At 52.8% G+C, this 14,537-nt stretch overlaps 5 protein-coding genes across 5 annotated transcripts, besides 4 other annotated features; all 5 read right to left on the minus strand.

The window, feature by feature from the left end:
- Positions 1 to 1,193: 1,193 nt before the first annotated feature.
- Positions 1,194 to 1,211: a tandem repeat.
- A 204-nt stretch (positions 1,212 to 1,415) lies between these two features.
- Positions 1,416 to 2,909, minus strand: EKO05_0004611 (uncharacterized protein; the record flags this gene model as incomplete). The annotated part of the gene is made up of 1 exon (XM_038945621.2): positions 1,416 to 2,909. One exon carries the CDS (start codon positions 2,907 to 2,909, stop codon positions 1,416 to 1,418), a length of 1,494 nt encoding a protein of 497 aa, XP_038799169.2.
- A 901-nt stretch (positions 2,910 to 3,810) lies between these two features.
- EKO05_0004612 (uncharacterized protein) lies at positions 3,811 to 5,059 on the minus strand (the record flags this gene model as incomplete). Its single annotated transcript, XM_038939189.1, has 2 exons — positions 3,811 to 4,823; positions 4,885 to 5,059. 2 exons carry the CDS (start codon positions 5,057 to 5,059, stop codon positions 3,811 to 3,813), a joined length of 1,188 nt encoding a protein of 395 aa, XP_038799170.1.
- Positions 5,060 to 7,467: 2,408 nt separating this feature from the next.
- EKO05_0004613 (uncharacterized protein) lies at positions 7,468 to 7,917 on the minus strand (the record flags this gene model as incomplete). Its single annotated transcript, XM_059636426.1, has 1 exon — positions 7,468 to 7,917. The coding sequence occupies one exon, from the start codon at positions 7,915 to 7,917 to the stop codon at positions 7,468 to 7,470; it is 450 nt and encodes a 149-aa protein (XP_059492409.1).
- Positions 7,918 to 9,181: 1,264 nt separating this feature from the next.
- EKO05_0004614 (uncharacterized protein) lies at positions 9,182 to 10,620 on the minus strand (the record flags this gene model as incomplete). Its single annotated transcript, XM_038939206.1, has 3 exons — positions 9,182 to 9,572; positions 9,624 to 10,268; positions 10,319 to 10,620. 3 exons carry the CDS (start codon positions 10,618 to 10,620, stop codon positions 9,182 to 9,184), a joined length of 1,338 nt encoding a protein of 445 aa, XP_038799172.1.
- Positions 10,621 to 10,853: 233 nt separating this feature from the next.
- Positions 10,854 to 11,086: a dispersed repeat.
- A 160-nt stretch (positions 11,087 to 11,246) lies between these two features.
- Positions 11,247 to 11,333: a dispersed repeat.
- A 1,155-nt stretch (positions 11,334 to 12,488) lies between these two features.
- Positions 12,489 to 13,820, minus strand: EKO05_0004615 (uncharacterized protein; the record flags this gene model as incomplete). Its single annotated transcript, XM_038945622.1, has 1 exon — positions 12,489 to 13,820. The coding sequence occupies one exon, from the start codon at positions 13,818 to 13,820 to the stop codon at positions 12,489 to 12,491; it is 1,332 nt and encodes a 443-aa protein (XP_038799173.1).
- Positions 13,659 to 13,698: a tandem repeat.
- Positions 13,821 to 14,537: the final 717 nt, after the last annotated feature.

Genomic DNA, 14,537 nt, shown 5'->3' on the forward strand with positions numbered 1-14,537 from the left:
CATGTCGCAACCCCGCGGGTCTGTTTGATCGTCGGACTCTGGATCTGCCTCGGGTGCGACGCCAGCGCTTACTGGGATAGCGCTGAGTGAGTCCTTTTCGACAACGGTTTGGATGCAGATATACCAACAATTCTGGATTGTAGCTTCGTTCGCGATATAGTCCATAATGCTAATTGGACGAGCATGTTATAATACATCGACGGGGCGTCTCACTGGTAAGATAACCTCCGAGACAGCTATTAGGGCCTGGAAGGATGTATGCACCCACCCCGTATTTACGATTTTACGATCGGAACTACGTCATAGACAAGCGAGAGGGTCCGAGTAGCCAGTTATAGCTAGGCAATAGTGAAAGTAACAGATTAAGTAACAGTTAGGGCGACAACATGCAGGGCAAAACATGACATCTACAGAAAGCTGACCACAGAAAGCCAGGCAATTACCTACCTTTCTGCGTTCTTAGTCTCTGATCATACGTTTTTGTTCCGAATTTCGGTGGGTGCATACATTTGTACGGCAGTTATAACGCATCACTGCGTCGTGTCGATGGTGAAGATTAAACAGAGTAGTACGGGTTATTTCAAAGTTTCGTTGATATCATGAAGCGGAGAAACTAGAGCACACCAGGTGAGCGGTTTGAAGCGCCGTTAAGACAGCGATTGCGAAGATACAAGATGGCTATCGTGAGAAAAAACAAGCACTCCCGATCTCGATCGAACGACTTATCGCACCCGACACTGAAGCACCAGGCATTGATTGAGGCGTTGACACCTTGTACGAAATCGGACTATGGTCTTGACACCTAAACTCGATACGTGAGCCAGCTATCGATGTTCTGATGGTGCGTATCAAGAACAGAATCGAGCATACAACAAGACTAGCTTTGTTGCTAATAGCGTGTCCACTTGTACATGATTACTGCCGGTTTAGAAGCTGTTGACGTGGAAGAAACGCGAGGTAGCGAGATGATGACTAGACTATTGAATGAGTGTTGATTACGTGACAGAGTTGGTGTCGGCAGGAAAACCTAGCTAAATGTGCTTGAAACTGCTGGTGTGGAGCCGCAACAAGGATGCAATAAGATTGAGTCCATCTACCTTGATAGAAATCCTTGGGTCTGGCGCTTCTTTGTCCTCATCTTCAAAGGCATCTACAGGTTCGCCCAGCCCGGAGCTGAGAATTTGCCCGACATGTTTTTTTTTTTTTTTTTTCAGTACTGGGTTGGCTGCAGAAGAATCAAATCCATGTCTACATGTCGTTACAATTCTGGCCGTATGAACAACATCATGCTTTGCTATCGCGAGTCCTAAGTCAGGCATACGTCTTGAGAGTTGAATAATTTGCTCCAAAGATCAGTAAGCCTCCATATACAATGGTGAGACTCATGTCGCTATAACAACACCTTCTACCTGGTCTTACGTCAACAACCACTGGACTTGGGGAGCCGCGACCGTTCCATTAACCAGAATTGCACTGTCTGTTACTTCAGCTACTGCAGTATTCGTGATTTGAACTGAGAGCAAAACAACAGGAAAAGGAAATTGCCCGTCAAAGTTGGTTGGACAAAGGAGTCTTGTTCTACCACCAGGTATGACATCAGCCCAACATTTTAGAGCTTGCGTCCACTCTGAACCAAATGTCACCACTGTAACTATCACAGGCGCTCCAGACCCACCGTCAACCAGGAGCTGGAAGGCCATTTTATCGTCGCTACTCTCAGCCGCGGCCTGACCATATGAGGCGACATGAACTAGCTTCAGCACAGTCGTTGTGTACCACGAGCCGGTGACACCGTTACCGGCGCAAGCAAGCTCATGAGCCGCATGAATCTTACCTTGTTGATGAGCGAGGTATTTCGGTGCCCATGAGAAAGGTTTGGGTAGACCGCGCGGGTTGTGCATTGACGCAAGCATAGCTGCTTCTTGCGGCCGAGATTTGTAAATGTGCTGTATACCATCTTCATATGTCCAGCCTGCTTGCCACTGAAGTCCAAGCAGCGCAAAAAACCCACGAGCATAGTCGATTTCGTTTTCCGTGTTTCGGTTCGTGCAGGACAGTGCTATATCGGCCAAATATATTCCCTGGTCCTTGATGGGTCGCAAACGGGCAATGGTTTTGTGTAATTCGGACCATCTCTGGGGATTAAGATGCTCCTGCACTGCAACAACATCTAGGATGTCTTGAAGATTGACTACGTGCGTGGCGGTAACTACGAGGGCTTTCTGGGCCAGTTTCACCTCCTGGTACGTCCAAACTCGGGTTAGCCACATACCACAAACCAGCAGTGGAGCAATCTTGAGAGGATCCCCAGAAGGAAGGTGCAGAGCGAAGGAATCTAGAATTATCACAGCTGCTGCGTTGCGATAGATCGAGTGAAGACTGTTGATTATGAGTGTTTTGGTTTGCGTGAAGCGAGCATCGTTTGTCCCATGGGTCGACCTCTTTGGGATGGCCAACAGGTCGAACCAAATCCACTCATATCCACATTGCAACGCCTTGCCCATTATCTTGTTGAAATGATTCATGAGTATCCCACGCCCATCCTGCTCCAACTTTTCATTATGGAACTCGAAGCCCATAGTCTCCGCCCACACATGGGAAACTGCAGCGTAGCCGGAGCCGAGGATCTTGAACTGGCCCCACTTGTTCACGCAGAGGGCCTGGTTACATTTCCCAGCCTTCTCCATAAGCTCCAAACTCGCCGATACGAAAAGCTGAGAGCTGACTATCAGCTTGTTGGCGTCGACCACGGCTGAAAATGCTTCTTTTCGTTGCTGCGAGGATCTCAAAAGAATGATCGGTGAAGTGGCCACGGCCAAAACGTCTACGACACCAAGAAGCGCCACTGCGCCTGCAGCGCCCATCCAGCGTTTGCCTCCTGTAGGCGGGTAGCGAGCCTCTGGCCCCATGGGATAGAGTAGTCTGTCTGGAAGTGGTGGAAATTCGCGAAAAAGAGCCGACACCTCATCAGCACTCCAGTGACAGAACTCGTTGAGAGATGCTTGCAAAGCCCGAATAGGCCCCACATAGTTAGATTTCAGAATCCCTTCGATGCAATTTCTTCGCTTCGTATCTGCTTGTTGTGTGTTGGACCAAGTAATGGGAATGTAATTTGTGGACATTTCGTTGCTCACAATTAAATCTGTGTCGAGAGGGGAGATGCTTTAAGATGCCCAGCTGCTTGCACACAGAGAGACCTTACATAGGTATTGCGCGGCTTTCACGAGTCTAGATGATGGCTTTAATGAGAATGGCCTGATAGCAAATCATGTCTTCTCGGGGGCGGAACTCGGCGCCACCGGCACCCAAGCCTTGCTTCATTACGCTAAGTCCTGCCCCACAAGGACTAGTGCTTACCTAGTTTTCAGCTTTATCTCAGCTGCACATCACACGCGGATTCGCTTTGACCACTCACCTTGAGATTCTCCTACCAAAATTGGACGACTACAGAAAGCAACTGCTAGGCTAGAGGACTGCGTGTTGAGTCATTGAGAAACCACATCCAGTCAGATATTGAGAAGGTGAATAGCGCACTGAGAAAAAGGACAGCAAGATCAGAAGCAGATTGCTTGTTTTGCGTAGCTCAGTCACGTCTCTCACCAAGTGTGCGGGCAGAGATCCAAAACATCTCCAAGCTAACAAGGGAAGGCGCCGGTCAATCAAGGCTGTCAGGTGTCACGATTCAAACGTGGTTCGGAATCTAATGGTATCGACAATAGAAAAAGTAGCTCTTTGAAATAGATCAAGCCATTCACTCGCACTTCCCACATATAGGTAGGTAACACTAAGCTCCTCGTTGGTTCCATGCAATCATACCCTCCCGGCTACGGCTTTCGCCCGATTTGCAACATCAGCTTCTAGGACATCCCATTTGGCCTTCTCGTCACCTCTCAGAACGCCAGGGAAGAAAGTTTCACGCATGCTGTGTCCAACATATGGCAGTTCTTCCTCGACTCTCAGCAGGCAGTCCATGACTTTGGGATCGCCGATAACGGTTTTGAATTCCAAGAAGATGCCAAAGTCCTCCGGTCGGCGCCTCCAGCCGGCAACAAACACATTCTGGACGATCCCAATGCCTCCAACAGCGACAAGAAACCAGGTATTTTCCTGGATACCTGCTGCGGTGATGAGCAAGAGAATCCAGCATATAGCGAGCCCGGCGATTGTAATCCTAGTAGCATACGAGGTCGAAACATTGACGTTCAACGGCCCAATGGCCAGATCCTCAAGATCAAAGCCTCTTCCGCAACCGACAATGACAACAGCGTGCTGACTACCGTTACCCCTTGTCAAGACAACAGTCTTGCTACAGTTTCTCCGGCAAGCCCACTTCTCCTTCGCCCACTGCGAAAGGCTGCCGCTGAGCAGAGCTAGGACGGTGCCAGCTACCGTGACCAGCAGGATAGCCCAGTCTCCGAACAGGAAACACGGGGTCGCAGCTACGACGAGCTGTACCACAATCGTGGTCAAGCCAAGGAGGTAGGCATCAGCTCGTAGACGACCGGGCTGGGTCTGCACCGCGTTATACACAGATACACAAAGACCCGCCTGTGTGGGTCTCTCAACAGTGGCCCCATTGACACGCAGGGCCGCCCATTTTTCCTCGATAACTCTACGAACACATGCGTGGATTTGGCCATTGCTATTGCCATCATCCATCCAGCTCTCATAGTCCCGCACGATGCGGCCAATGACCCAGCTGCAGTTGTCTCGTACGTAGCCTGTCCTGCCATTGATGACTTTGCACGCACAGTCCGGCAATGGCATGAGCTTGTTCTCGCCGACGGCAGATACGACAGCCATGACAGCGTAAGCTACCCACCCTAAAAGACAGAAGATACTATCAGCAGCGTCAGTACAAGAGTCGACATGGTTGGTACCTACCAAATGAGAAAGCTACCGGTGTAACACCAGAGCCTGCAAGCTGTGCAAGGGCGCGAGCAACTACATCACCACCGAGTATGAGAAGAATAGAAAAGACGTCTGAGGGATTCCTCCACTGCGTAGCAAACTCCTCAGAGGGAATCCCAAAGGTGAGAGCGCGGCGAAGAACGGGCATCGCTGTAGCGCGCGCACTATTGGCTGGAGAAGGCGGCTGGATGGAGGAGTCGAAGCAGTTTATGTAGACGTAGATTCGCGCAATCAGCAGCGTCGTTGATCAACGAGAAGATGAACCAAAGCACCTTTGATTTTGGTCCAACGTTCAACATGGGCAAGCTGCGCAATGAATATTCTGATTGCCGACACTGTTGCCTTAGTCAGCCGCATATGCAAGTACAAATTGAGGAGGCGTCAGCACTAAAGCAGCCAGCCCCCAGCCCCATCATGTACACAACCCCTCGCAAGCTGAACACCTGACCGTTCATCTCACGCCAGCCTGAAACCATCCTGCGGGACAGCCCAGCATTATTTCTGAACTGGTTTTTTGGTGTCTGTAAACTACCCGCGGACCACCTGGGTAGCGTCGGCTTACTACAACGTTAACATATCAACAAGCTCGATAAACCAGATAACTACCCCACAGCCAGATTGGATGCGGCCTGTGGCGTAACAGCCTCAGGCCTCCACTGCCGGTGACAGTTGCCTGTTCGCGTTCCGGTATTGTATATATAGAAGTAGCGCGATGGAAGCACGACGGATTGTGGGCTACTCAGTACTTCGTACACGCTCCGCCTCTCGTACAAGATTTGAAGTAGTTTCGGCGCCCCAGAGCAAAGTACTGCACGCTGCATTAAAAATGGAATGCAACAGCAAAAGATCACTGCATGGTTGCCTCTGCACGTGGCACGTTCAAGTATCTGGCTTCCAGCATGAGTTCTGGGGATGTGGACTCGATCTGCCAGAAAAAAAAAAACGTATAGCTACGGCTACAACGAGACAAATTTTGTATTGGAATGTGTGACAGGGCGTGAATTCTGTGATTCTTACGGAACTAACAGGACCATTTCGGTACGACTGTCTGACGAGACCACCAATTGTGTCATGTACAACACTCACTTCAGTCTCAATTTGACCGCCACATGAGCTACGAGTTTTGTCAGGGAGCCAGCGACCCTGTGTAGACGCAGCTGGCTGTGACGATTGCAGGTATTTTCATTGGTGCAATCGGAGCAACCATGGCTGATCCGACCGCGCACTTATTCGACAACGGTGGTGCCTCCTTCGCAAGCGCACATTCTCGCATCATGGAGACTGCACTCATTGGATTTATTTCGACTGCATTCAAGGGAACCTGGGGTGGCCCATTAGCGGATTTGCCCAAGGCGGACCGCGAGTTGACCAAGGACAAAACGCTGACAGTAGCGCTTGAAAAACTCTCACGCGACGTTACGTTGAGTTTGTTCAGCAGTGATAGACTTTTGTAAGTCTCCACCCAATCCACCCTTTTCTGTCGGTTTTCTGACTCTATGCCAACGTCGCCCAACATGACTATGGCCAACGTCACGCAATCCGAGCACCATCTACAGGTACCGGCTCCGAAACCTCTTCCTAGCGAATGGCATCGCCACCGCCACGTCAGATATTGGAGTGCCCCTTGGGCCGCGAGCCCTTTGGCTAAATGGCGTAGCTTACGACACGGGCTACTTCTCGATCATGGCCACCACGCGCAACAGGTTCTTGGATGATCTAACCGCGAGTTACGATCTGGGAGCTATGCCAATTCCCAAGCACATTCAGAAAGAGAGGTTGAGATTTTGGGTTATACTAGACCCGGGCCACAACAGCGAAGGGTGCGAGCTCAGAGTTGGGTTCGGAGCGGAACGACAGGTAGAGTCAATGAGAAAAGCCTTGGGCTGAGACGGTGCACCTAACTGCTCTGAATCACGCAATTCCATGCTCCGCGTGCGAAGAGGCTCGTTTCTGCGAGCCGAACAATTTTGTATCCGCCTGATTCTATTGCCTGTATAGCTTAACAAGACAGGCTTGAACACTAGAGACCATGGTCTGCATCAACGGATTGAGGACGATGGCGAGAAGGGGGTTACTTGTCCCACAGCTGGAAGATGGGCGATGGAGATGTCGAGGAAGGCGGGGAAAGAAGCGTCGCAGGCGGAGAGGCCAACACGCGAGATATCAATCTGAACGAAAGACCTTGTCAGCGAATCGATCTAAAAAGTGCTCTTAAAGGACCTACGGTGATATTTAAATGCTGGAAATAATAGAGCACAACGGCGAAGCGGTGTTGGTATCGGATGGTAAACTACAGGGACGTTTTAGTAGGCGGGTAACGAAATGGGAAGACGTTGCTATACTACACGGATCCGTGCGCTGGTGTTAGAAGCGAGAACTGCTCGAGCCGAGCGGCAAGGATGGAAATCAAGTCGACATATTCATTACACCTTTCAATGTATCATAGGCTGCTGCTCTTTTACTCGAGACGATGGCTTCCAAGTTGCGAACGCGCACCTGCCAAGTTGACAGAACAGCTACGATAATGGAATTGAACGTCCCAACCATGACGAATCGCTAGTATGCTAGTTTCTGTGAGTCGTATACCTCAGCCCCATGGTAGACATTGCGGTTTTCCTGGTTAGCTCGTTGCTCGACACCAGTCGGGATAGCTGGTTGGATCCTACTCTTCCACTTGTATGCTTCCACGTCCGACCCTGACGCTCGCCGGTAAACGGAGAAAGGCTTCCTTTTGTACCGTCCAAGGTATTCATCCATATACTCGTATTCCTCAAGCTCTATGAGTAGCGGCAACTGTTGATGAGGCAGCTCTAGATAAAGATACCGTGTCAAGTTCCTGATCTGCAATGATGCAATTGTGGCGAGCCCCGGTTTGGAATATCCGTAGTGGTTGGAGTGGTAAATAAGGGCATCGAGATAGACAGCAAGGCTCGGGACGAAAACCGGGTAGGTGTTGTACTGGCTTCTCCCTCTGGGCAGCCCTTCGGAAAAGAGGGCCTGCAGCATAGCCCGCTCAGGCAGGTCCGGTAGTTTCGTTTCAGGATGAAGGCGAGGGCCAAACCACCATCCATCTTTTCAATCGACAGCTGGATGCCATTTCTCTCGACGAGGATATGGTGCCAGGGATGGATAGATGGCAGGAACTTCAACAACGGGACATTGATCCACGCTGATGCGGTACACTGTTTCTGACCAGAGATTCAGGTACCGATACTCGGACTCGCGTCTTATCTCGATTCGTCAAAGGACCAGGTCGGCATCGCATTCAACCGAAGCAAATGGCTTCTCGAGGGTTTGCGGATCTGGGCTATGTAATTCCCACTGTCCAGTTTCAACTAGGCTCGAAGCGATACTCATGAGCGTATCGTTTCGGATGAGTAAATCACAACTGCTGGTCATCGGTCCTGCAGAGCCCATCCATCGTAGTGCAGAACATCCCACCAATATCAACGCATGATTATGGGATGTCAGGATTTCAAGGACGTGATCCATGCCGCATTGCTGATCAGTGCCTGGGTCAACTGGAGACGGGCTCTCAACGTCTATCTCGTTGGATTCCATCACGATGGATAGGATTGATGGGTGGTTTTCGAAGAAACAGACCAGCACTCGAGATGAGCGAATAGTTAGAGTCAAAGCTACATCTCAGAAGTGCTTCATTCGCTCGTAGGTCAAGATTCTGTCGGCGTGTGATAGAAAGACCATCGGCGCTGACTGTCGGCGCTGACTGTAGGAGCCACAAAATCTCCCGCAATCTTCCGATATAGAATGCTGCGAGATATTAAACCTATTATCAAAATAGCGAAAGATTTATAGGATCTAAGATTATCGGGCCCAGCTTCAGTTGCCTCTTTCGGGATTAGCGTCATACGATCCGCACCAACCATTCCCAACAAGGCAAAAGACCAAGTCGAGCAGGCTTCATGCGAGGATCGTAGCAACGGCGGTGCATGGAGGTTGTCAAACAAGCGTAGCGGTACGGCGGGCAGAACAGTCCTTATTGCTGACCGGGTCAGAGGTGGACGTTGGCACATGCCGGCGCCTAACTGTTGATTATATGTATATATACATAACTATATGTTTATGTTAAATCAAAGTAGTAAGTTGGACTAAGAAGAACAACAAGCGAAGAGAAGAAGAAGTAAACTTATCAGGTGTTTGTAATAAATATGTGTACGGTAATTTTAGGTACAGGAACGCGAGGGATTTCGTAAATAGGTAAATCACATCGACGCTGGAGCTTGCAATGACCCTTCCGGCCACCACTCCATCACACCCCGCTCTCAAACTCCCTCGTCTCGCCAATATCGCAGACCCCGAACCGCCCCTCCTCCACCCCCTTCCAGACCAACGCCTCTTTTAGTTTCCTCGGCGGCTCAAGGACATCCTCCTCAGTTAGGACCCAGGTCCCCCAATGCATGCCCAGCGCCTGGCTGCACTTGGTATCGACGAAGATGTTGACGCTGTCCTTGGGGTTGGCGTGCATGGCGCTGAACAGCCAGCGGGGTTCGTAGGCGCCGATGGGGATCAGGCCCAGGTCGAAGGGGCCGCGGTGTGTGCCGATTTGCGCAAAGGCTGGGCAGACGGGGAGGTGGGCGAATTCGGGGCCGTAGTCATCCGTATCTTTGGGGAGTGAGGGGACGGTGCGGTAGCCTGTGTCGCTGGGGGAGTGTGTGAGTAAGGAAAAAGAAGAGGGAGGGAGGGGGGCGTACCCAGCGAAATACACTTTGGAGCCGCCGGATTCCACGCTCCAGCTTGCCCACAGCGTCTTGCATTTGTCAAAGGGCGTGCGCGCGCTGACGTGCTGGCAGGGGAGGGCGCCTATCGTCGCCGCGATACCGCCCTTGACGCCGGCTTCGCTCACCGCGACGGATCCCGTGCGGTCGCTCTTATCGTCTGCTTTCACGGCCTCCAGCTTCACGTCGCGTGTCTCCCACCAGTCCAGCTCGGTCATGTTCTGCACGCCGCACTTGTCGAACCACACCTTGTTCCCCAGCGGCGCAAAGTAGTGCGCGTCGGGGAACTTCTTCTGCAGACGCTGTATGGTAGGGTAGCTGAGGTGGTCGTAGTGGTTGTGGCTTATGACGACGATATCCACGGCGGGCAGATCCTCGAGCTCGCACGGCGGCGGCGTGAAGCGCTTCAAACTCTTGAGATGAATCGGCGCGCAGCAGTCTTCAAACACGGGGTCGAACAAGACGCGCAGTCCGCCAGGGAACTCGACGTAGTAGCACGCATGGCCCAGCCAGGTAGCTCTCAGCTTGGGCGTTTGGCGAGTAGACAGAAAGGTAGGCGTGCGAACAGGGACAGTGGGGGGTGTGGTGTCTGGTTTGTTGGTTTGGCCTGTGATTTTGCGCCTACGCAGTGCTCAGCACCTCTCCCTGCGTTGTCGGGTAGCAGCACTCACGAAAAGATACCCCATATCATCTGGAAAGGACTCAGCTCAGTATAGCTGTCCCATGGATTCGTGAATCCCTTGCCGTCCTTCAGATGATGTGCCTTGGCTGCTGCCTCCTCGGGCTGCGCAGCGATCTGGCTCGGATTGCTCACTGCAGCATACAGACCTGTGCTGATTCCCGCGCCGCCAAGAGAGCTCATCTTGATCGTTGTGGTGAAGTGAGGTTTCTGCCAAAAAGATCCAGTCTGCTGTTTCGCACTCGGCAACGTGTTGGAAAGCTTGAGCAACCGCCTGAACAGCCGGAGCGACATCGAGGCGGTATATGCACTCTATTGCAGGCTCCAAGACGGGCTAAGTAACGGAACGTGGGCTTACTGGCCTCCGCATCGTCTGCGCCTGCAGAGGGCGTCGCGGAGGAAACGCGCATCCACGGAGATAGTGTTGACGGGCAGAGAGTCGTCCGACCCATGTCGATGGATGCTTGTGATTGGCCACAGCTCCGTACAGCCACGGAAGCGGCCTATCTCTTTGTCCGACGTCTGCCTACTGTGGTATCGGGCGAAAGTAGAGTCCCATGGCCAGTGCGGTGGGTCTTTGCAGAAACGCCTATTGATGTTTATAACGAGCACGCACAGACGCTGTCACAGATGACAAAGAGAAAAGACGTCCGCTAATTGGTGAAAAGCCAAGAAAACCTCGGAAGTCGGGCTTGCCAAGCCTCTGCTTTGTCTCCACATCACACTGGCCATGGGACTCTACTTTCGGCGGAGACTATAGTATGTGCCCGCGCTCTCCTCAGAAAGAAAAGAAAACACCAGTCACCTACCAAAATCACCATATGCAGTGTTATCAGGCAACGAACAATGTTCAATACCTCCGTTTCGTTGCAACAAGAGCTGTAGGGGCATGCTTATACCTGGACGTCCAGGCCATAAAGCTCGTTATAAACACTCATTGATAGGCGTTTCTGCACAAGACCCACCGCACTGGCTGTGGGATTCTACTTTCGCCAGAGACCATAGTACAGAGAGACACCAAACGAGCTCAGGATCGAGACGTACGAAGAAGCTCGTCCTGGGTAGGCAAGGGAGTAGCTGAGTGCCAATGCAGCACGGCACAGCACCACCACAATATCAGCAATTCAACAGCATGGGCAGGACAGACAAAAAAAAAATAAGCTTGTTCGTGCTGCGGCGAGCCGTGACTCTCAGGCCAACACTGTCTACATCACGTGGTCGAATCGCCGCAAGTAAAATCCATGTCTTGTTTCCACGCGGTAGAGCCGCTTTCCAAATATGTTTTTTTTCGTATTTTGATGTTACTATCAGGACTCTGCTTTGTCGCAGTAATACACTAAACAGGTCTTTGCCTGCGCCCAAAACTATGCTGTGATCTCTGGAGCCCTGAAGAAATGGTATTTTCCGCCGCGCAATCAAGGAAACAAACGCCCGTCGTAGATCTGATGCCATTAGTTACAGCCCGGCTGCGAAGGCGACGATCGAAAGGTAAAGTCGCAACCGGGAAATGTGAAAGGCCCTCGATGGTCTGGGTGACAGCAGAATGGTTGCTGTAGCAGGCATCGAAAGCCGAGCGAGAAGCGGCATGTATGCCAGCCTCGCAGAAGAAACCATTAAATGAGAAGTGTCCTCCAGAGTGAACAGTGCAAAAGACCATCGTAAAAAAAGGCAGTACAAAGGTGCACTAGAAGCGGCAGATATGGCCAACCAAACCCAGAATCCGTTGCTAGTGGCACACAGGCCGAAGTGACAAAACGCCCAATCCCACAATTTCGCTGTACGTGCGCCCGAGGCCCAGATCAGGCCAACGTCTAGAACATGAGTCAAGGAAAGAAAACAAAAAGGACAAAAGGATGGAAACTCTAACATGCGATACGGGCGCACGGTGGGTATGCGTTTTTCGTTAGATCCAGGATGGCGCCGATATGCGTGCAAATGGCGGAGGCAAAACTCTGCGCGCCGAGCATTGGGGGCCGGTTTGAGTCGGGAAGGCAGACTCGAGGCGGATGCGGCGAACGTATTCGGTGCGGGAACGTCTAGGCAGGAGAGCGAAAGACAGTAGGGAAGAGGACAAAAACTTTTAGACAGACGCATCGTCGAGGTAGCGTCGAGGAGCGTCGAATATGTAATGAAGAAGGTGAAGGCGTCGTGGTGTGTGTCGCTTAGGCGGTAATGGCCTGAGGACCAAAGCCAGAAGCCATGAAGTACGGCTGGTGTCTTTGTGCGCAGTACATGCAGCCACAGTTTACACCGTGCTGGTTCCACGCAGAGGCGTTGTACTGCGAGGCATAGGCAGGCGGGCCATAGTTGGTCGACTGCTGCTGAGGGTGGTGTTGCTGGGTGTGGGCCGGCTGAGACAAGGGTGGGAAACCGAACATGGTGCGACGTGAGTAGCCTTCAGCGGGTGCCCAGGGTCCGGTCGCACCATAATATTCCGGGGTGGTGGGTCCCGTGATGGGTGCGGATGCGGGAGAGTGGTCGGACGATCTCCAGGGGTCGTACTGAGCGTAGCCGCCGTAGCTGAATGAAGACATGGCAGGCTTGGACGCCGGCTCATAGGCTGGAGGCTGGTAGGCCTGCTGCATGGGCAGAGGAGGAAGCGGCTTGTTGGCGTTGTACGATCGACGGTGCATCGATGTGTCCATGGGGCTGAGCTTGTTGCTTCGGCTGGCGCGAGTGTGATAGTCCTTCCAGTTCTCTGACCAAGTGTTCCAGCCCTGGTGCTCGGTGGCGTCACGGTGGAGCTTGTAGTCGATGGCGTTGAGCCAGTTCATCTCCAGCCTGTTCAGCTCGTCGACCTTGATACCGCTGACCTCTGACCAGGAGCGGTTGATGAAGGTATTGTCGTCGAGGAACTTGCTGCCAAGGACCAAGGCGATGGTGAGCAGACGAAACAGGTGGGTGTCGGTCTTGGGCTCGTGCGCCAGCATGGGCATCCTGATGGACAGGTACGACATGCTGAGCACGATGGTGGCAGACGGCAGTCTGGTGGCGCAGAGGACCTGGTACACCCACTTGCGGAAGGAGGTGGGCTCCATGCGTCCTGGAGTAATGAGCTGCAGTGCCATGTCGCGGACAAAGTCGGTCATGACGTCCATGTCGTAGTCCAGCTTGGCCGAGACGCCGCCGACGGGCTTCTCCTCTTTTGCAGGCTGCTGGACGCGCTGGTTGTACTCGTGCTGCATAGCTTGCTCGTGGGTGCGCATGGGCGGCAGCGTGTTTCCAGCGTCGTAGAACGAGCTCGGTGGTGGCAGGCTGGGGGGAGCGTGGCTCATGTAGGTGCCGGCCTGCGGATACATGGGTGGCATGGCCATGGCGAGCTGGCTGTAACGGTCGGCGTAGTCGTAGTCGTCCTGGTGGCGAGTCGTCGTCTGCCCGGCGTAGGGGTTGTGCTGGTAGGGCATGCCTCCGCAGGAGGCGTGGTAGCTAGGCACAAACTCGGGAGGCGTGTACGGGTGGCGGGGCATCTGGTGCCTGGGGTAGAAGGATGGCATGTTGATGCTGCGCTGTGGAAGGGGGAACGAGAGACCGACAAGGACCTGGGTGACGTGTCAGCACACGGTCGTCGGCCAGCAAGGTCAAGTTCGCTGTCGGTGTAGTGGTGTGACGTACAGTCTCTGCGTTCAGGCCGCCGAAGGGTTGTGAGCGTACGCTCTTTTGTGAGCTTGACGAGGCTCTAGTAGGTGCCGCTCATGCACAAAGAAGATGGGTCGCAAACGAGATGTGAATTTGCGGGTTGAAACAAGCAAGACAAACGTCGAGAAGCGCTAGGAATAATATCTCGATCAGGCGAGGTGATGGCCGTCGTGGATGTCGAAGCGCGCAAGCCGGGGTCAGGTCGGCGTGTGTGGTGTCGCAGCTGGGAGCACAAGTAGAGGATGCGGTTTGTGCGGGAGACGGGACAGTCGAAGCGCGAGTAGACCGCTGAAAGGCGAACAAGGGCGAAGTCTAAGTGAATAGATCGCCGCGGTGATGCAAGGTCGAAGTGTGTTGCAGGGAAGCAAGCCAAGCGTGGAGAGGAAGGGCGCGACCCAGAAGCGTCGGGGGAAAAAGAAGCAGCAACGCTCGAGACGGAAATGGAGAAGCAATACAGTGCCAACGACGAGTCGGGGAGAAGAAAGCGCAGGGCAGCCACTGGAGGGGGCAAGGCTGAGAGGGACGCAGTTCGAAGACGTCTTGGTGGGCGCGGTGACCAGCGAACCAGAGTCGGT

The sequence above is a fragment of the Ascochyta rabiei genome, chromosome 7 (assembly GCF_004011695.2).
Source record: "Ascochyta rabiei chromosome 7, complete sequence".
NCBI classification, from domain to species: domain Eukaryota; kingdom Fungi; phylum Ascomycota; class Dothideomycetes; order Pleosporales; family Didymellaceae; genus Ascochyta; species Ascochyta rabiei.